This window comes from Ranitomeya imitator, chromosome 2 (assembly GCF_032444005.1).
Source record: "Ranitomeya imitator isolate aRanImi1 chromosome 2, aRanImi1.pri, whole genome shotgun sequence".
NCBI classification, from domain to species: Eukaryota; Metazoa; Chordata; class Amphibia; order Anura; family Dendrobatidae; genus Ranitomeya; species Ranitomeya imitator.
Genome location: NC_091283.1, coordinates 658,572,765 through 658,596,066, shown reverse-complemented (window position 1 = coordinate 658,596,066; position 23,302 = coordinate 658,572,765). Strand labels below are relative to the sequence as shown.

General features: G+C 42.0%; 1 protein-coding gene across 2 annotated transcripts in view; it reads left to right on the top strand.

Annotated features, from left to right (window-relative positions):
• Nucleotides 1-23,302, top strand: part of PATL1 (PAT1 homolog 1, processing body mRNA decay factor) — a 154,655-nt gene that overhangs the window by 69,118 nt on the left and 62,235 nt on the right. For both annotated transcript variants that reach the window (XM_069752979.1, XM_069752978.1), the window contains 3 exons: nt 5,045-5,238; nt 16,409-16,495; nt 17,738-17,918. In XM_069752979.1, the coding sequence (XP_069609080.1) occupies nt 5,045-5,238; nt 16,409-16,495; nt 17,738-17,918 (462 nt within the window). The remainder of the gene's footprint in view (nt 1-5,044; nt 5,239-16,408; nt 16,496-17,737; nt 17,919-23,302) is intronic.

Here is a 23,302-nt window from a genome sequence, read left to right as displayed (position 1 = left end):
TATTAGTGATGAGCGAATATACTCGTTACCCGAGTTTTCCCGAGCACGCTCGGATGTCCTCCCGAGTATTTTTTTTTTTTTTTTTAGTGCTCAGAGATTGTTTTTATTGCTGCAGCTGAATGATTTACATCTTAGCCATCTTGATTACATTTGGGGATTCCCTAGCAACCAGGCAACCCCCACATGTCCTTATATAGTGTGTATGTATACGTGCATGTGTGTAGATGTATGCATATAGTAATATGGTCGTTAAGGTTGAAGGAAGACTAAGGACATCTTGTTCAATGTATATGTAAACATAGATACACACATGTATACATATATACCCATACGTGTATGTATGTGTATATGTGTGTATATATATATATATATATATATATATATATATATATATATATATATATATATATATTCGTGTATGTATATACGTGTGTATACATGCATGCATGCATGCATACATACAGACATACAGACCAAAAGTTTGGACACACCTCATTTAAAGATTTTTCTGTATTTTCATGACTTTGAAAATTGTACATTCACACTGAAGGCATCAAAACTATGAATTAACACATGTGGAATTATATACTTCACAAAAAGGTGTGAAACTGAAATTGTCTTATATTCTAGGTTCTTCAAAGTAGCCACCTTTTGGTTTGATGACTGCTTTGCACACTCTTGGGATTTCTTGCCTTATAAATGGGGTTGGGACTATCAGTTGTGTTGTGCAGAAGTCTGGTGGATACACAGCTGAGAGTCCTACTGAATAGACTGTTAGAATTTGCGTTATGGCAAGAAAAAAGCAGCCAAGTTAAAGAAAAACGAGTGGCCATCATTGACCTTCATTTCTTAAAGTAGTCAGTTCGAAAAATTGGGAAAACTTTGAAAGTGTCCCCAAGTGCAGTGGCAAAAACCATCAAGCTCTACAAAGAAACTGGCTCACATGAGGACCGCCCCAGGAAAGGAAGACCAAGAGTCACCTCTGCTTCTGAGGTTAAGTTTATCTGAGTCACCAGCCTCAGAAATCGCAGGTTAACAGCAGCTCAGATTAGAGACGAGGTCAATGCCACACAGAGTTCTAGCAGCAGACACATCTCTACAACAACTGTTAAGAGGAGACTTTGTGCAGCAGGCCTTCATGGTAAAATAGCTGCTAGGAAACCACTGCTAAGGACAGGCAACAAGCAGAAGAAACTTGTTTGGGCTAAAGAACACAAGGAATGGACATTAGACCAGTGGAAATCTGTGCTTTGGTCTGATGAGTCTAAATTTGAGATCTTTGGTTCCAACCACCGTGTCTTTGTGCGACGCAGAAAAGGTGAACGGATGGACTCTCCATTCCTGGTTCCCACCGTGAAGCATGGAGGAGTTGGTGTGATGGTGTGGGGGTGCTTTGCTGGTGACACTGTTGGGGATTTATTCAAAATTGAAGGCATACTGAACCAGCATGGCTACCACAGCATCTTGCAGCGGCATGCTGTTCCATCCGATTTGCGTTTAGTTGGACCATCATTTATTTTTCAACAGGACAGTGACCCCAAACACACCTCCAGGCTGTGTAAGGGCTATTTGACCAAGAAGGAGAGTGATGGGGTGCTACGCCAGATGACCTGGCCTCCACAGTCACCAGACCTGAACCCAATCAAGATGGTTTGGGGTGAGCTGGACCGCAGAGTGAAGGCAAAAGGGCCAACAAGTGCTAAGCATCTCTGGGAACTCCTTCAAGATTGTTGGAAAACCATTCCCGGAGACTACCTCTTGAAGCTCATCAAGAGAATGCCAAAGAGTGTGCAAAGCAGACATTAAAGCAAAAGGTGGCTACTTTGAAGAACCTAGAATATAAGACATACTTAACAAAAAAGTGTGAAACAACTGAATTTATAATTCCACATGTGTTAATTCATAGTTTTGATGCCTTCAGTGTGAATGTACAATTTTCATAGACATGAAAATACAGAAAAATCTGGTCACTGGGACTTTTTTAGATTCTATCTTCTCATTATTTCAGGTAATGACATATTTACATATCCACAATAAATTGATACCTTATCTTTGGTATCAAACTATGTACTGAGCATGTGCAAAGGACCTTGTAGAGGGCAGGAAAGCAGGGGGAGCTGTGACATCTATTGTGATTGGTAGATCCCGTGTTATCAGCTGTATAGAGAGGCATTACCTGTCATTGTAATCTGGATGATATGGAGTCTTTCTGAAAATTGCAATGTTATGTTTTAGCACATTTATAACAGGACTTTTTTTTTATTTTTTTTTTTGTCTTTCCCCTTACTCCCACCTCCTGCCACATAGCCATATGGGGGCTTGTTTTTTTGTGAGATGAGTTGTACTTTTGAATGACACCATTCTTTGTATCATATAATTCCAAGTTCACTGAAATTGCAAAAAAAAAAATGTGCAATTCAACAATAGTTTTTGAGTTTCTTTGCCATGTTCACTCGGTACGGTAAAACTGACATGGCAATATGGTTCTACAGGTCAATATGTATAATGTTTGTTTTTCATTTAACTGTTGAAATAGTAATCGGGGTATTTGTCGATAAATAATAATAATGCGTGAGGGCTTATTTTTTGCACCTGAGTTGACGTTTTTACGGATAACATTTTGGGGAAGGTACAAAGTTTTGATCACTTCTTATTGCAATGTTGTGGCTGCCAAAAAGTAATTCTGGTGTTTTTATTTTTTTTTCGGTGTGCCATTTACTAATCTTATTTTTATATTTTGAAACGTCTGATATTTCTAAAATGTGGCCATACCAAATGTGTGTTGTTTTTCATTTTTAAAGGAAACCTGTCATCACGATTTAGTCTGTTACAATAACATATCTATTTACATGCTTATTTAATAGATACTTATAGGAAAGAAATCCACATCCTGGTTAAGTTTTGCTGCAATATCCTCCTGGCTTTTACAGGAAAATAGTCATGACAAGCACACAGGTCTTCAGCAGACCCTCAGCTGTCATGGCAAGCCATCGGCGCCCTGCGATCACATCACTGGTGTGCCCCCTTGCCAGCGTGTGTTAAATGCCCGTCAGAGATTGATAGCAAGATTCAACATGTTCACGCCCAGCTGTTAGAGGCAGATGATGAATAAATCATAAATCATTTGCTAGGAAAGATGTGATCTTAGCGTGCAAGCCCATATCTAAGGCAAGGACACGACATGGGACATAACTGTACGTCCTATGTCGTGAAGGGATTAATAAAGCTTGTAATATTTAAAAAAGAGACGTATAATGCAAAAAAATATATAAACAATGTCGTTTCCTGATGATTGCTTCTCTTTAAAAAGTAGTTATCGCCTTTTTTTTTTCTTATTCTGCACCCCTAATTTTTTATTTTTTTTTTTGTTTAATTTTTGAAAACCACCATACTGTCCTGGAGATGGGCCTTTTTATTTACTTAACGTGGCAGTTCCCTTTAAGGAGAGATGAATGATCTTTCTTTATTGAGCTCTCTTCTGTTGAAAAAAAAATCAGCCTATTTGTTCCTTTATAATGATCAATCTAGTCATTAATTCATTGTTCTATACAGAGTTTAGCCGATTATATTCGGTGTTCCTTAGGAGGCATATGCCTGCCTTGCATCCTGCAATGCCTCTTCAGATCCCATCGTACATGGAAAGTGGTGCTCTCTGTGATTGCTATTAGTAAGTTCAAAAGCACTCCATAGCAGATGTAAAGCGAAGGTGTCTGTTCCCAATGACATGGACAAGAAAAATGGACTTATTTACTGCAAAAAAACAACTTTCGTTGGGGGACACGGCACTTACCCAATTTTTATATTGAGCCCTGTTCACACTGCAATACTTGATTCAGTGCAGAATCAGGAGTTCTGCGTGAATCCCCCTAAAAATGCAATTCAAATGAATCACAATGGGGGCCATACTCACTATATATGGCAATGACGTGAATGGAGTTTGTTTTAAATAAAATAAATCTTTATTTTTATATAGCGCTAACATATTCCGCAGCGCTTTACAGTTTGAACACATTATCATCGCTGTCCCCAATGGGGCTCACAATCTAAATTCCCTATCAGTATGTTTTGTTTTTTTCATCCATCTGAAAGTGTCTGCTTAGACATGCACAGAAAAGTAGCAGACCATGTTTCTGTGCCCCACTAGGCAGATGGTTCAGGGTCAGTGAAGGCGTTCTCAAGGGAGCGCTGAGGAAGGAGCCAAGAGGGAAGAAAGGGGGGGTGTCGAGCAGCACCGCAGCTCCAGCCGATCACCTCCAAGGGAGGACAGGAAGAGGCTACCAGAAAAAAAGCTCGGTCACAGGAGCGCTGAGTAACTCCCACCCGAGGAAGACTGTGTTTCCGTCGAAACGCGTTGTGGTTAAACTTTACCTGGTGTTTAAGTCTCCTTCAGCGCTCCTGCGACTCAGTTTTTTTCTGGTAGCTGACTAAGTAGATGGACACTTTCAGAATAAAAACACTAATGAATTTCAATGCTTGTCATTGCAGTCCATGATCCCATCTGGGTTCATGTGAATCCTAATTTTAGGGGGATTCAAGCGGAACCACTAAACAGACTGCAAACTACACAGTGTGAACATAGCCATATGGGTATTTTATCTGGCTTGTTTTTCCCAGTAGGTAAATGTTATTAGTGATAACCATCTAGATTTTTCATTCCTGCTGCTTGCTACAGACTGATTCAGCGCAGTGTCTCCAGGATGTATGTAGTTGTTGGGGAGAACAAACACTTTACTACTTATGTCCACCTCCTAGTATTATAACCCAATGTCTGTGTCCCCAAATGAATGTGGTGAGAAATTAATTTTACAGTGAGTAACAAGAAGAAAAATCCATTTGTCGTTGCTTACTGTTGCCGATAAACAATATTGTATGTATATGTATATATATATATATATATATATATATATATATATATATATATATATATATATATATATATATATATATATATATATATATAAAATTTTTCTCATTCAGAATTCTAGGTGTTTTTTTTTTTTTGTTTTTGTTGCTTTCCTTCTCTAACGTATATGCTTTTTTTCAGGCAGCGGCTGGCCGGATGTCTCCTAGTCAGTTTGCTCGTACTGGTGGCCTCCATGGGCCTGTTATAGCCGGTGTCACACCTAAGCTTTTACAGGGACATGTAGGGTCGATCGTTCCACCAGGAAGTGGAGGGTTCCGTCCCTTTTTCGGTGTTCCGTCTGCAGCTACCCCAGGAGCCCATTTGAAAAATATAAGGTAGATTGTCAAATGAATAAGAGTAAAATTAAAAAGGTATTCTTATTTCACGATTAGCTTCATTGTGCAATGAAAATGTATAGCTTTCTAATGCAGTTAGATCCAGGAATATTTGGACAGTGACACAAGTTTTGGCATTTTGTTTACCAAAACATATTGAAGATGCAGATATATAATTAATATGGGCATAAAGTGCAAACTCTTTGCTTTCATTTGAGGGTGTGCCCATCCTAAATGTAGTAGGGGATTATGAATTACAGCCCATTATAAGTAGATGCCTCCTTTTAAAGGGACCAAAGGTAATTTAATAATCTCAATTTAAGTGCTTTAATGGGCACTTGGGCTATTGCCTTGTTAACCCATCATCGGTTATGCAGATAAAAGGTCTGGAGCTGAATTTTAGGTGTGGTATTTGAAAGCTGTTACTGTGAACCCACAATATTTGGTCAGAGGAGCTTTAAATGGAATAAAACAGACCATCCTTAGGCTAAAAACATTTTTTTTTAAATCTGTCAAAGTCCACAGAATACAACAGTGGTGGATGGTCTCTGAATCCTTTCCATGGTGAAGAAAACCCTTCTCACAACATCCATCCATTTGAAGAACACTCTCCAGGAAGTTGGTGTATCAGTTTCTAAGTTTACCATAAGGAGAAGACTTTGAGAGCAAATAAAGGGCTCACCACATGGTTCAAACCTTTTATCAGCCTTAAAAATAGGCCAGATTAGACGTTGCCAAAAAAAATCAAAGAATGCTTTCCAGAAGTGTGCTGGCTTCTTTAGGACAGCTGAAACTAAGATCAACCTGTACCAGAATAATGAGAAGAAAAAAATATGGAGAAGGCTTGGAACGGCTCAAGATCCAAAGCCCACCACATCCTCTGTAAAACATGGAGGAAGTGTGATGGCATGGACATGCAGGACTTCCAATACACTGTTCCTCTAGTATTTTTTGATGGTGTGACTGAAGACAGAAGCCAGCGGATGAATTCTGATGTGTACAGGGCGATACTTTCTGCCCAGATTCAACCAAATGCAGCAAGGTTGATTGGACGGTGCTATACAGTACAGATGGACAGTGGCCCAAACCATACTGCAAAAGCAACCCAGGAATTTAAGGCAAATAAGTGGAATATTCTGCAATGGCCGGATCACTCACCAGATCTCAACCCCATCGATCATGCATTTCACAGGCTTAAGACAAAACTACCTGCAAACAAATTTCACTTTTATTAATAGATCTTGGAATAATAAGTTTCACAATTGGATGTGTGTAAATAAAATGTTCCTGTGCTGAGAAAATCTTGTAAATGTGCCCCTGCTGTGATTCAGTTTAAAAGTGTGACACTTGGGTATATTCTGTCGTATAAACCCCTAGGTCGCTTCAAATGTGGTCCCTGAAAAAAAAAAAAAAAAAAAAAGTTTTATAAATTTTGTTGGAAAAATGAGATCGCTTGTCAACTTTTAATTAACCTTTATAACTTCCTAATAAAAAAAAATTAAAAAAAATTGTGCAGATGTAGACATGTGGAAAATGTTATTTATTAAATGTTTTGTCTGACAGAACACTCTACTTTGAAGGCATAGAAATTAAGTTTCCATTTTTTCCCACAAATAAACGCAAGTCTTATAGAATTTTTTTACCACTTTGATAAAATACAATGTCTCGAAAAAACATTCTGAGAATCAGTGGAAACCATTGAAGTGATCCAGGGTTTTTACCATATAAAGTTACCGTATATACTCGAGTATAAGCCGACCCGAGTATAAGCCGACCCCCCCCCCTAATTTTGCCACAAAAAACTGGGAAAACTTATTGACTCGAGTATAAGCCTAGGGTGGAAATGCAGCAGCTACCGGTGAATTTCAAAAATAAAAATAGATGCTCCATACCGTTCATTATTGCCCCATAGATGCTCCATATAAATCTGTGCCATATATAATGCTCTGCACCGTTCATTATGGCCCCATAGATGCTCCATATAAATCTGTGCCATATATAATGCTCTGCGCCGTTCATTATGGCCCCATAGATGCTCCATATAAAACTGCCATATAGAATGCTCTGCACCGTTTATATGGAGCATCTATGGTGCCATAATGAAGCTGTGCCATATAGAATGCTCTGCACCGTTCATTATGGCCCCATAGATGCTCCACATAAAGCTGTGCCATATAAAATGCTCTGCACCGTTCATTATTGCCCCATAGATGCTCCGCATAAAGCTGTGCCATATATAATGTTCTGCATCGTTCATTATGGCCCCATAGATGCTCCTTATAAAGCTGTGCCATATAGAATGCTGCTGCTGCAATATAAAAAAAAAAAATCACATACTCACCTCTCTTGCTCAGGACGCCGGCGCTTTCAATATTTACCTGCTCCTCGTGCGGCTCCGTCTCCAGCACTGACGCTCAGCAGAGGGCGCGCACTGACTACGTAACCGCGCCCTCCGACCTGAGCGTCACTGCCAGAGGACACTGGAGATGGAGCCGCACCGGAGCGAGGAGCAGGTAAATATCGCGCAGCGCTCCCCTCCACGTATACTTACCTGCTCCTGGCGCGGTCCCTGCTTCTCCCGGCGCTGCATCTTCTTCCTGTATTGAGCGGTCACAGTTACCGCTCATTTTCAGTCATGAATATGCGGCTCCACCCCTATGGGAGGTGGAGCCGGATATTCATGACTGTAATGAGCGGTACCATGTGACCGCTCAATACAAGAAGAAGATGCAGCGCTGGAAGAAGCAGGGATGTCCAGGGACCGCGCTAGGAGCAGGTAAGTATAACTAGACATCTCCCCCTTCCCTGCCGACCCCCAGGTATGACTATGACTATATACGGTAGATTGGTCAGATTTTTTCAAATTTGGCCTGGTCATGAAGGTACAAACAACCTTGGGGGTTAACATACTAAATTGTGATGACAGGTTCCCTTTAAAAGAAAAAACAAAAACATATATTTGGTATTGGACAGTTCTGAAAATGGCTATCTATCAAAATGTAAAATTAATCGAATCTGTAAACTGCATAACGAGAAAAAAAATCAAAATGCCAGAACTGAGTTTTTTTTGGTCTCCATAACCATGCAATAAAAGGCAATCAAGACATTGTATCTACCCCAAAATGGTACCAATAAAAAAGGTCAGCTCAGGGCACACAAAAAAAGAAATCACACAGCTCGTGATCTAAAAAATTATCGGTCTCTGGAAAATAAGTTCTTTATTTTATTTTTTTTACTACTAAATTTATTTTCACCACTTGTATACCAAACATGTCTATTTTGTTTATATTTATGTACTTGTACTGGCTTGGGGAATCATATTGCCAAGTCAGTTTTACTATAAATTTAGTAAGGTAAATGAAAAACAGAAAGAAAAAAAAACATTATGGAATTGCACTTTTTTTTTTTTTCTTGCTAATTTCACCACACTTCGAATAATATTCCCGTTTTCCAGTATACTATATGGTAGAATGAATCGTGTCATTCAAAAGTACAACTTGCCCCACAAAAAAACAAGCTCTCATGGCTATATTGATGGAAAAGTTTAAAAAAAAGTTATAGCTCTTGGAATAAGGGGAGGAACTGTAGGGACTTTTTAATTGAAGTATATTTTAAAAGTGACTATATTACAGTAGATTGATCTTAAATATCTTTTAGTTTCAGATCTCTCCTTTAACCCCTTCACCCTGTAGCCTGTTATCACCTTCCTGACCAGGCTAAGTTCTAAATTTTACAAATCTGTCCAGGGTCACTTTGTGGTGGTAACTCTGGAAAGCTTCAACGGATCCCAGTGATTCTGAGATTTTTTTTTCTGCAACACATTGTGCTTTTAAGGTTGGTGGTAAATTTAGATTGAATTTTTTTGCATTTATTTGTGAAAATATTGGAATTTTGATACTTTTTGCAAATTTCAATTTTTGTATCCTTAAACCAGTTATTAATGCAGTACAAAATACCGTAATTACCATTTCCCTCATGTATACTTTACATGTGCATCAATTTTGAAACATAAGGTTTTAACATTTCTAACCTACTAAAAAAAAAAAAAATTTATCAGCGATATACAAAAGTTTTTTGGTTTTTTTTAGAGACCACATCACGATTGAAGTGACTTTGATGGGCCGGTGTGTCAGAAAATACCCCCAAAGTGCCACAATTTTAAAAACTTCACCCCTCAAAACCACATTGAAATAGTTTTGTTTTTTTTTTTTTTTTTTTTTACGCAATTTACCCTGAGTACTCCAGTACCCCCATTATATGGTCGAAAACTACTTTTGGGGCACCGTGCAAAGCTCAGAAAGGAAAGGTCGCCATATTGTAGTGCACATTTTGCTGGAATGGTTTGAGGATGCCATGTCACATTGGCAATACCCCTTCATAAGTGACTTCATTTTATAAACTCTCAAGGAATTCATCTAGGGGTAGATTGAGCATGTTGTCACCACGGGTGTGTCACAGAATTTTATACCATTGGAATGTGAAGACAAAATAACTACATCTTTAACACAAATTGTTTTAGCTTCATATTTTACATTATCACATGGGGAAATGGGTTTATTGGCACCAAAATGTGTCACAGTTTCTGCTGAACGTGGCAATAACCCCATATGTGGCTGTACAGTACTGTTTAGCCGTACGGTGACTCTGGAAGGATGGAGTGCTAATGACTTTTGGAGAACAAATTATCGTAGAATAGTTTGCAGACTCCCTATACAGAGCCCCGAAGTGCAGTTGCAATGACAACTTTGACTCCTTGGGTGTTAGCCTGAAACAAGCAGTAAAATAATAAACCTACAAGGAGGGCAAACAAATTAATATAAATGCTCCACCATGATACAATACAAGAAAACCGAAGAAACAATGGACACAAGAGCTCAGAGTAACAATGTAATCAACTTTATTAAGAGCAATTTAAAAACTAACAGCAATCATTATATGCAAAATACCATATATATATATGACACAAAAGATGCAATGAATAAAAGTGGAGGCGAACCTAGTACCACGCATATATGAAAAAATGTACTCGGGAGCAAATCACGTGATGGCTATGAGGTCAAGAAGCCATATAAATATAAGCAAAATAACAATTTAGCGAAAAATAGTAAGCTATAAGACCTAAAAATTGGATAAATGTGCCAACCATATAAACAATAATAGGTGACTAAGCTCCGAACAGCAGGAGGGAAAGGCAGATGTATAAACCGCTACATGGGAAAATCCCATTAAGGTGCAGTGCATATGGATAAATCCCGCAGTGCTAAATAATCCATCTGATCCACAATGTTTGGCATATGAAACTATAAACTCCTAATGTCAAGGTCAGTAATATACCACATATAATCCTAGGCAGATGTATAAACTGCTACATGGGAAAGTCCCTTTAAAGTGCAGTGCATAAGTAGATCCCACAATGCTTAATAATCCATCTGATCCCAAATTTTTAGGCATGTAAATCTGTAAGCCCCTAATATCAAAATCAATAAGGTACCACATATGATCCTAGGAGATACCGGGCAAAAGGGGAAGACTGAGCCAGTGAAGGGTTAAAGTATGTACCGACCTGCTGTTAACATGCGTGGAAGAGGGAGCCCCGACGCGCGTTTCGCAGTAGTTGCTTCCTCGGGGGGCGCCCCCCGAGGAAGCAACTACTGCGAAACGCGCGTCGGGGCTCCCTCTTCCACGCATGTTAACAGCAGGTCGGTACATACTTTAACCCTTCACTGGCTCAGTCTTCCCCTTTTGCCCGGTATCTCCTAGGATCATATGTGGTACCTTATTGATTTTGATATTAGGGGCTTACAGATTTACATGCCTAAAAATTTGGGATCAGATGGATTATTAAGCATTGTGGGATCTACTTATGCACTGCACTTTAAAGGGACTTTCCCATGTAGCAGTTTATACATCTGCCTAGGATTATATGTGGTATATTACTGACCTTGACATTAGGAGTTTATAGTTTCATATGCCAAACATTGTGGATCAGATGGATTATTTAGCACTGCGGGATTTATCCATATGCACTGCACCTTAATGGGATTTTCCCATGTAGCGGTTTATACATCTGCCTTTCCCTCCTGCTGTTCGGAGCTTAGTCACCTATTATTGTTTATATGGTTGGCACATTTATCCAATTTTTAGGTCTTATAGCTTACTATTTTTCGCTAAATTGTTATTTTGCTTATATTTATATGGCTTCTTGACCTCATAGCCATCACGTGATTTGCTCCCGAGTACATTTTTTCATATATGCGTGGTACTAGGTTCGCCTCCACTTTTATTCATTGCATCTTTTGTGTCTTATATATATATATGGTATTTTGCATATAATGATTGCTGTTAGTTTTTAAATTGCTCTTAATAAAGTTGATTACATTGTTACTCTGAGCTCTTGTGTCCATTGTTTCTTCGGTTTTCCTGAAACAAGCAGTAGTGGATGTTGCGGAGTGAAAATTGCAACTCTGTCTTTGCCAATACATTGTAGTGCTCCATATGATGTAGAGCCGTACATTGCGTCCAGCTCGTGCTTCTGGAGACATGCATTGGTAAATGAAGCGGGCTGTCTTCCATACAGTAATGCCAAACGTGGACACTAACTGCGGTTTAGAGACACTGTGGGGCTCAAATGGGAAGGAGGGATTTGGGAGTGCAAACTTCGCTAGATTTGTTTGGGGTGGCTAGGAGCCAAAGTGCTTTTCCAGAGCCTTTGTGCTACCAGTAACATGGAAACCCCCTAAATTTCCAATCACAGATGACAGACCTGAGTGGGGTTTGCTTCTTTTGTGGATTTAAATAAGCTTTTATTGGGAACATTTTACATAGCATTTTGGACCACATTTATCCTGTGCTCTAAACTGAGCACTTATATCGGGTTTTCCATCTAAATCTCCAAACGACGGGAATCAGATGAAATCCCTGAGGGATCCATTCACTATAGGCAGCAGAGATACTCTGGACTCGTCTTGCCTCTGTTCAATTTAATTTCAGAAGTGCACAAAACTTTAGCTGACCTCGCTTATGTGCACCCTTAAAAAGACGGACATCATCGGATCACAAGTCAGACGGTGTCCACAGTACGTCAATCTGCCTCGTTATAGGCAATCTTCTGCCTGGGGGTTCCATCTGAATCATGTATTTCAGAGATTTACAAAATGTAAGAGCTGAGAGCAGAGCACAGGATACATGTGACGAACCTTGCTGCAATATTTGAGACGCAGAAAGAACAAAACAGCAGGTGAGGAATTGGTTTTATTTTGTTACGCTGTTTCTGGTGCAATATAAGGGTACTTTCACACTAGCGTTTTTTGTAAATCCGTCACAATGCGTCGTTTTGCAGAAAAAACGCATCCTGCAAAAGTGCTTGCAGGATGCGTTTTTTCCCCATAGACTTCTATTTGCGACGGATTTGCACACTTCGCATCCGTCTTGCGACGGATGCGTCGTGCTTTGGCGGACCGTCGGGAAAAAAAAACCCTACATGTAATGTTTTTTTCTCCCGACGGACCGCTTTTTCCGACCGCGCATGCGCGGCTGGAACTCCGCCCCCACCTCCCCGCACCTTACAATGGGGCAGCGGATGCGCCGGAAAAATGCATCCGCTGCACCCATTGTGCAAAGCGTTAAACGCTAGCGTCGGAATCTCTACCCGACGCATTGCGACGGGGAGATTCCGACGCTAGTGTGAAAGAAGCCTAAGTGATTATACAAATTTATTCTCCGGGTCGGTGCTATACCAGATTTATCAGATTTTTTTTATGCTTGGCTACTATCGCACACTAAAAGATGAGTTTTTTTTTTTTTTTTGTTTTTTTTTTTTGCAAAACTAAGTTTATGCATCACCATGAGCTATAATGTTTCTATATTTCTGTAGACTATCATGAGAAGGCTTGTTTTTTGAGTTGGTTTTTTTTTGGTACCATTTTCAGTCACATAACATTTTTTTGATCGCTTTCTATTCCGATTATTTTTTTTTGGAAGCAGAATAAACAAAACCTGCAATTCAATAATTTTGGGGGGATTTTTTTTTTTGACGTTGACCCTTTATTCTTTGGGTCACTACGATTACTGCGATACCACATTTGTAATTTTTGTCGCTTTTATACAATACATTTTTTTTTTTTTTTTTTTTTTTTTTGCATCGCTGTATTTTGAGAGCTATTGGATTAATGTGGTTTTGGTTTTTTTTTCTTTACATTGTTTTATTTTTTAAGTATTTACAATTTTTTCAAACTTTTTTTTCCTTTTATATACAGTGTCCCAGGATGGGACACCAACTTTCCCAGTGGCGAAAATATTTTCAGTAGTAAAAAAATAAATTAACTTCTCACCATTTTCCATAATTTTTCAGATCACGAGCTGTGTGATGGCTTATTTTTTTTTTGTGCCCTGAGCAGACCGTTTTTTATTGATACCCTTTGTCACCAGGTTTTCCCATTATAGTGTGCAGCCAGCATCTTTCAGCCCTCTATTAAAGGATTCTGCTCCTCAAGTCATAAAAGACATTTTAATATACTCACAGATGGCACGGTCCAGTCAGATGGGCATCTCTGGTCTTTATATGGTGCCTCCTCTCTTGTTACAATCGCCAACCTTCTTTCCTGCCTCATATGGATGACGCATCTTAAAGGGAGCCTGTCACCTGAATTTGGCGGGACTGGTTTTGGGTCATATGGGCGGAGTTTTCGGGTGTTTGATTCACCCTTTCCTTACTCGCTGGCTGCATGCTGGCTGCAATATTGGATTGAAGTTCATTCTCTGTCCTCCGTAGTACATGCCTGCACAAGGCAAGATTGCTTTGCGCAGGCGTGTACTATGGAGGACATAGAATGAACTTCAATCCAATATTGCAGCCAGCATGCAGCCAGCAGGTAAGGAAAGGGTGAATCAAACACCCGAAAACTCCGCCCATATGACCCAAAACCAGTCTTGCCAAATTCAGGTGACAGAGTCCCTTTAAATTATCCACACACTGTCCCCATCGCGGTCCCGCTCAGGCACTTTGCCCTGGAGGGTTCTGTGTGGAGGACGCACTATGGTGCATGCGCTGCTCTTGGCAGGGCAGGGAGAAGTGTGCTTGTGCATGAGTGAGATGAGATGAAGGGTACTGTGTGGAGGACGCACTATGGTGTATGCGCTTCTCTCATCCAGCGAGGGAGAAGTGTGCTTGTGCAGGAGTGAGATGAAATGGAGGGTACTGTGTGGAAGACGCACTATGGTGCATACGCTGCTCTTATTCAGCCAGGGAGAAGTGTGCTTTTGCAGGAATGAGATGAGATGGAGGGTACTGTGTGGAGGACGCACTATGGTGCATGCGCTTCTCTCGTCCAACCAGGGAGAAGTGTGCTTGTGCAGGAGTGAGAGGAGATGGAGGGTACTGTGGAGGACGCACTATGGTGCATGCGCTTCTCTCGTCCAACCAGGGAGAAGTGTGCTTGTGCAGGAGTGAGATGAGATGAAGGGTACTGTGTGGAGGACGCACTATGGTGCATGCACTTCTCTCGTCCAACCAGGGAGAAGTGTGCTTGTGCAGGAGTGAGAGGAGATGAAGGGTACTGTGTAGAGGACGCACTATGGTGCATGCGCTTCTCGTCCAACCAGGGAGAAGTGTGCTTGTGCAGGAGTGAGAGGAGATGGAGGGTACTGTGTGGAGGATGCACTATGGTGCATGCGCTTCTCTCGTCCAACCAGGGAGAAGTGTGCTTGTGCAGGAGTGAGAGGAGATGAAGGGTACTGTGGAGGACGCACTATAGTGCATGCGCTTCTCTCGTCCAACCAGGGAGAAGTGTGCTTGTGCAGGAGTGAGAGGAGATGAAGGGTACTGTGGAGGACGCACTATGATGCATGCGCTTCTCTTGTCCTACCAGGGAGAAGTGTGCTTGTGCAGGAGTGAGAGGAGGTGAAGGGTACAGTGGAGGACGCACTATGATGCATGCGCTTCTCTCGTCCAACCAGGGAGAAGTGTGCTTGTGCAGGAGTGAGAGGAGATGAAGGGTACTGTGTGGAGGACGCACTATGGTGCATGCGCTTCTCTCGTCCAACCAGGGAGAAGTGTGCTTGTGCAGGAGTGAGTGGAGATGAAGGGTACTGTGGAGGACGCACTATGGTGCGTGCGCTTCTCTCGTCCAACCAGGGAGAAGTGTGCTTGTGCAGGAGTGAGATGAGATGGCGGGTACTGTGTGGAGGACGCACTATGGTGCATGCGCTTCTCTCGTCCAACCAGGGAGAAGTGTGCTTGTGCAGGAGTGAGAGGAGATGAAGGGTACTGTGTGGAGGACGCACTATGGTGCATGCCCTTCTCTCGTCCAACCAGGGAGAAGTGTGCTTGTGCAGGAGTGAGAGGAGATGAAGGGTACTGTGTGGAGGACGCACTATGGTGCATGCGCTTCTCTCGTCCAACCAGGGAGAAGTGTGCTTGTGCAGGAGTGAGAGGAGATGGAGGGTACTGTGGAGGACGCACTATGGTGCATGCGCTTCTCTCGTCCAACCAGGGAGAAGTGTGCTTGTGCAGGAGTGAGATGAGATGGAGGGTACTGTGTGGAGGACGCACTATGGTGCATGCGCTTCTCTCGTCCAACCAGGGAGAAGTGTGCTTGTGCAGGATTGAGAGGAGATGGAGGGTACTGTGTGGAGGACGCACTATGGTGCATGCGCTGCTCTCGTCCGGGCATGGAGAAGTGTGCCTGTGCAAGAGGAAGATGGAGAGTACTGTGTGGATGATGCACTGTGGAAAACCATTTAAAGAATTGTCAGGGCAGAGTTAAAATTGTACCGTGGCTTGGGAAATAAGAGTGATACCTACTGGCACTTCCCAGGATCCTGCACAAGTCGCTCTGAGGTCTGCATTTACACCAGAAGGGAGATGTTCCAGCAGCAGGACCATTGCGGAGTGTGATTGCCACAGTCGGGTGACTTCAGCAGCGCAACATCTGACATTACTGATGATGCACTTCTGAGATCACCTGACCGCGGCATCCGATCTCAGGCCTCAGCGGGCCTGCTGCTGCAACAATGACTTCTCACTTCTGGAGTGAATGCAGATCTTGGGGCAGCCTGCACACAAGCCAGGAAAGATCTTAAAATATTCCAAGTCACTGGTAAAATATAAATGTTGCCATGACAACCCCTTAATGCACCAGGTCAAAAATTACAATGGCATTGTATTTTTCAGGCCTCAGCAGCTGCAGTTCCGCCCAGATACCACTCACCTGCACCCTCAGCACAGGCGTCTACTTTTTCAGCGTCAGCAGAACCGCAAGTAAGTACTGTATTTAACTTTATAGGGATTATCTACTACTAGCAAACCCTTCTAAACCGCTAAACTGGCAATCATAAAAGTATATATGTATCCCTCCCAGCGTCGTCTTCTACCAGTGGTCATGTGACAGGTCACATGATTGTTGCAGCCAATCAGCTACTTATTTGGCTACAGACTTTCCGCCAGAACAGATATCCAATAGTGATCCACCCCACCATCCAAAGTAATGTCTGTGCCCTTTCTCTAGTAAAATTTTGTATTTGAAATATTTACACATCATATAGTCGGCTATGCCCAGCATTTCCATGTATTATGATATTACTGTCTGCCAAGTTATGTTTCAAAGGGAGGGACAGAGAGAAGAGACAAAATTCAAAGAATTAAGCTAGATTTTTTTTTGCCAAAGATGACTTTCTATTGGTTTTGGACATGCAGATATCATTTTGACTTTTAGGCTGCAGTCAGACGTCCATTTTTCATGTAGTGTCCTGTTTGTGTTCTTCACAGAACCCATGTTTCTTGTTTGATCTGAGTTGCAGAAAAAAAACTGTAAAAGTTTTCCTGCCAGTTACAATGTTAAAAGTTGACATCTTAAAGTTGGGCTTGACCAGGGGTCCCCAAGCTGTAGCTCGGGAGCCACATGTGGCTCGTGGTCCCATGAACTGTGGCTCGCGGCTGTCTGTCAGCTTGGTGCATTAGCTCCAGATTTAGTACACTGGTATGAAGAGCACAATGGTGACCTTTGTCAGTAGCCCAGCAGAGAAGAGCATATTTGGGTACACTTCTACTGGTCTTGGAGGTTTAGAGATAATTTTAAGTATGGTACGCTGAAGACAGGATGATACTACCGGTCAGAGGAGGTGCTGGAAGATGGATGTGACTGTGTTGGGAGTGTGTGATGGGAGAATGCCGAATGTGGTGGGAACCCCTGGATCTTGGTATACTGCCTCGGGGTGATTTGTGTGGAAAAGCTTTGGTTATCATTATACCCGTATTGGGGGCTTTGGTTGCCACTACTGTGAAGGGGGCAGCAGCTTTATGTGGCTCGTGATCCTCTTGCAGAGCTGAATGTGGCTCTCAAGGTCAGAAAGGTTGGGAACCATTGGGCTAGACTGTCCCATTAATAAGGGAATACATTTTGCCTTGCGTTGATAATTTAACTACAAATTGTTTTACAAATGTTCAGTGAACAGTTATTACTATCCTTACAAATAAGTATTTGTTGCGCGATATGTTTTTCAGCCAACACAGAGGTGTCGGTGGCTGTGGGGGAGATCGCTCTTCCCGGCCCTCACACACAGAAGTTCATCGACGTGACCCCTATGCAGGTCTTATGCTACAACGAGAGAAAGAGTGGGTCTGTCGTATTCAGCTCCTCCAGCTGCAGAGCACGGACCCCTACCATGATGATTTCTATTATCAGGTAAATGATCTAAAGCACTGATCTTGAGAGATCACATTCTGAAGGCCCCCATATACATAAGATTAATGTAGCTAATAATGATATATAGGGGCCCCTGACAACTGATCGTCGAAGGGAGAGGTCGATTGGGCATGTCCATTTTCAAACGTCAAATCGCTTTGGAGATCAGTCTGGCTAGATATATTAGGCGTCAGCTTTCTCATGGAGCACCGAGGCACTCTCGACCGATTAAGTGCTCTTGTGTATGGGAGACACAGCCGCGATGGTCTGCCGGGGAAAATGATCTTGGTCTTCACTGAGATCTCCAATATAGTCTCTTACTAGTCCACATTTTATGGTCTCTCCAATGTCCTCTTCTTGGTAAATGCTAGAATTAGACAACTGTGAAGTGGAGCAATGTCTTTGTCCCAAGGTCAATATAGCTGTTTATTCCTGATTTGAATAGGTCCATAAAAATGATATACCTGCGGTTTTCTATTATGGAGCAGGTGTAAAACCGCTGCGGATTTTGCACAAAGAATTGACATGCTGCGGATTGTAAATCGCTGCGTTTCCGTGTGGTTTTTTTCCGCAGCATGTGCACGGCGGATTGCATTTCCCATAGGTTTACATTGTACTGTAAACGCATGGGAAACTGTTGCGGACCCGAAGCTGTGGAAACGCTGCGGATCCGCAGCAAAACCATCCCCCCAGAGACCCCACTTTAAAAATTACATCTCTTTAAAGAATCTCTCTAGGGGTACGGTGAGCATTTTGAACTCGCTGGTAGAACTTAGATTTTGCTGAAATTGATTGTGGGCGCATTTTAAGAAGGCCCCAAGTTGCCAAAACAGTGCAAAAAAAAACTGTCATGGGGCTACCGCGACTAAGAGGCTTCAGAGAACCGCAGCGCTCTGGGCCTCTTTCACACACAGTGAACAGAAGCTCTTCCCTGAATTCTGACCTGGCTGCCTTGTGCCAGCAGTGCAGGAGTTAACCTTGTTGCTGAAGTTGCTGAGAGCTTGGTCTCTCAGGTGAATTGGATTTTGTTATCTCATCTTCTATATAGACCTAGCTTTGACTACAACTGTTGTCAGTGATCAGTTCAGCTGCCTGGCTAGGAGTGTGAAGGAGCGTGGTGTTAGGAGCTTGGAGGTTTATCTACTTAAGCTTTAGTCACACTAAACGACTTATCAACGATCACGACCAGCGATACGACCTGGCCGTGATCGTTGGTAAGTTGTTGTGTGGTCGCTGGGGAGCTGTCACACAGACGGCTCTCAGCGACCAACGATCAAGGGAAAGACTTCGGCATCGTTGAAACTGTCTTCAACGATGCCGAAGTCCACCTGCAGCACCCGGGTAACCAGGGTAAACATCGGGTTACTAAGTGCAGGGCCGCGCTTAGTAACCCGATATTTACCCTGGTTACCATTGTAAAAGTAAAAAAAAAAAAAAAACTTCTTACTCACATTCTGATGTCTGTCACGTCCCCCGCTGGTGTCCACAGGGTTAAAACTGCTTTCGGCAAGAGCGCTGCTAATGCACGCGCTGCTGCCGAGAGCTTCCCTGCACTGACTGTCAGCGCCGGCAGTAACAGCGGTGACGTCACCGCTGTGCTCTGCTTTACGGTCGGCGCTGACACATTAGCAGCGCTCCTGCCGAAAGCAGTTTTAACCCTGTGGACGCCGGGGGACGTGACAGACATCGTGATGTGAGTATGTACTGTTTTTTTTGTTTGTTTTTTTTTTTTTTACTTTTACAATGGTAACCAGGGTAGATATCAGGTTACTAAGCGCGGCCCTGCGCTTAGTAACCCGATATTTACCCTGGTTACAAGTGAACACATTGCTGGATCTGCGTCACACACGCCGATCCAGCGATGACAGCGGGTGACCAGCGACCAAAAAATGGTCCTGATCATTCATCGTTGTTCGCTTTCACACATAACGAGATCGTTAGCGGGATCGTTGCTACGTCACCAAAAGCGTGACGTTGCAACGATATCGTTACCGATATCGTTATGTGTGACTCCAGCTTTAGATTGTTGTCTGCTTATTTGGTTGCATGTTAAACCTGTTTTCAGGGCTGTGGAGTCGGTAAGCCACAGTTGCGACTCCGACTCCTGGATTTTATCAGGTTCCGGCTCCGACTGTTGTCAAATATTAACATTGTGCTTATTCAGTTTCTCACCATCATATAAGTAATCAGACCACTTAGAGCAAAAACTATATTTTATATAAAATTAGAATATAGCAAATACCTTTTATAAACTTTTCTAAACTCTTGTAAGTACAGTCATGGCCAAAAGTATTGACACCCCTGCAATTCTGTCAGATACTACTCAGTTTCTTCCTGAAAATGATTGCAAACACAAATTCTTTGGTATTATTATCTTCATTTAATTTGTCTTAAATGAAAAAACACAAAAGAGAATGAAGCAAAAAGCAAAACATTGATCATTTCACACACAACTCCAAAAATGGGCCAGACAAAAGTATTGGCACCCTCAGCCTAATACTCGGTTGCACAATCTTTAGCCAAAATAACTGCGACCAACCGCTTCCGGTAACCATCAATGAGTTTCTTACAATGCTCTGCTGGAATTTTAGACCATTCTTCTTTGGCAAACTGCTCCAGGTCCCTGATATTTGAAGGGTGCCTTCTCCAAACTGCCATTTTTAGATCTCTCCACAGGTGTTCTATGGGATTCAGGTCTGGACTCATTGCTGGCCACCTTAGAAGCCTCCAGTGCTTTCTCTCAAACCATTTTCTAGTGCTTTTTGAAGTGTTTTGGGTCATTGTCCTCCTGGAAGACCCATGCCCTCTGAGGGAGACCCAGCTTTCTCACACTGGGCCCTACATTATGCTGCAAAATTTGTTGGTAGTCTTCAGACTTCATAATGCCATTCACACAGTCAAGCAGTCCAGTGCCAGAGGCAGCAAAGCAACCCCAAAACATCAGGGAACCTCCGCCATGTTTGACTGTAGGGACCGTGTTCTTTTCTTTGAATGCCTCCTTTTTTCTCCTGTAAATTCTATGTTGATGCCTTTGCCCATAAAGCTCTACTTTTGTCTCATCTGACCAGAGAACATTGTTGCAAAACGTTTTAGGCTTTTTCAGGTAAGTTTTGACAAACTCCAGCCTGGCTTTTTTATGTCTCTGGGTAAGAAGTGGTGTCTTCCTGGGTCTCCTACCATACAGTCCCTTTTCATTCAGACGACGACGGATAGTACGGGTTGACACTGTTGTACCCTCGGACTGCAGGGCAGCTTGAACTTGTTTGGATGTTAGTCGAGGTTCTTTATCCAACATCCGCACAATCTTGCGTTGAAATCTCTTGTCAATTTTTCTTTTCCGTCCACATCTAGAGAGGTTATCCACAGTGCCATGGGCTTTAAACTTCTTGATGACATTGCGCACGGTAGACACCGTAACATTCAGGTCTTTGGAGATGGACTTGTAGCCTTGACATTGTTCATGCCTCCTCACAATTTGGTTTCTCAAGTCCTCAGACAGTTATTTGGTCGTCTTTCTTTTCTCCATGCTCAATGTGGTACACACAAGGACACAGGACAGAGGTTGAGTCAACTTTAATCCATGTCAACTGGCTGAAAGTGTGATTTAGTTATTGCCAACACCTGTTAGGTGCCACAGGTAAGTTATAGGTGTTGTTAATTACACAAATTAGAGAAGCATCACATGATTTTCCGAACAGTGCTAATACTTTTGTCCACCCCCTTTTTTATGTTTGGTGTGGAATTATATCCAATTTGGCTTTAGGACAATTCTTTTTGTGTTTTTTCATTTAAGACAAATTAAATGAAGATGATAATACCAAATAATTTGTGTTTGCAATCCTTTTCAGGAAGAAACTGAGTATTATCTGACAGAATTGCAGGGGTGTCAATACTTTTGGCCATGACTATAAATATGCAATAAACACTGTTGTGCAGTTAATAAGAAGAAATTTATAAATTTGTCCTCAGAAAAAGTATTGCCTCTGTCAGATCCTCCTTCATGGATGCCCTCAAATCTGATCTAATTATTTTGAGAGCAGAGAACAACCTCTCTACACTTACTTGGGTTGGTGGCAAAGCAGTAACCACTCGGGCAACATCTCTGACAATGTCAGGATACAGCGGAATCGCTTGTTGCACTGTTATTTTTGATGAACGGTCAAATTTCTCAATTTCTTTTAGTGCACATGAAAAATTCTGCTGAAAAGTACTCGCTGTTTTCTTTGATGGGAATGACTCTTCTATGCGGGAGCGCTTTGCACGGTCCTTGTGATCCAAATATTTTTCGAAATTAAATTCGTCATCAGTTGATGAGGGTGAAGATGTGGCAGGACGACCAAATTCTTCTTGTTCCTCCTGACTGATCTGCAACCCTTCCATCCTTACTGTTATTTCAAACAGAGCTTCTTTTCCTTTAGTTAGCTGTTGATCATCTAGAAGAATCCGATGCATTGGGTCTACATAAATAGCTGCCAAAAGAATGTTATTTTGTAATAGTAGCTTCTCTCTCCATTTCATTGATGTAGCAATACCACTTGCAAGCTGTGAGTAGCAGCTGTGAGATGCTTGGAAGACGCATACCAAACATCTAGTCTAGAGGAGGAGCTTTACTACTAAGAATTTGCAACACATTTTCACTTTCAGTTTCATACATTGTAAGTAGGGGGGTTGGGGCAGCATGAGGTTAACCAAGTATAAGATTAGATAAGGGCAGTGGAGAACAGTGACACACAAGAAGTAAGAAATGTCTCCATCTCCAGCGCTTATCACTGTTGTTTATAGTTTGATAGAACATATATGTTTGAGTAATATTTATAAAATTCATATGAAAGTTCAATTATGAAATATTAATACATTTTTTTTTTAAGTCGGAGTCGGTACATTTCTACTGACTCCGACTCCAACCAAAACTAACTCCGACTCCACAGCCCTGCCTGTTTTCCCTCCTTTGTTGTTGCTACCCTTTTTCCTACTCAGTGTTTCCTCTGTGGTTGTGTGAGCTTTTGGGGTGTTTGCTATTTAAGTTACCTTGTCTGTATTCCCTGTCTGTTTGCTGTTTTGCTATGTTTGTGCAGTCCTCCTTCCTGGGGGGGAGAGGGGGCCACTGATAGGGTTTACACAGGAGACAGGGATACACTGGCCTGGCGGCTCAGGCCTCCTATCCATTATATGTACGCCTGAGGTAAGGGCAAGTCAGGGCCCCTTTATAGAGTCAGGGACAGGTGCGGGTCCCAGTACGCCATCCTGCCCCTTTATCGCTGTTTACGTCATGACAAACAACAATTGGTCCCATTTCAGAAACTGCACTGTTCAAGGAATTAATCTAGGGATGTATTGAGACCAGGTTGCCCATTGAATTTTAAAACATTGGCACATGGGAGGTA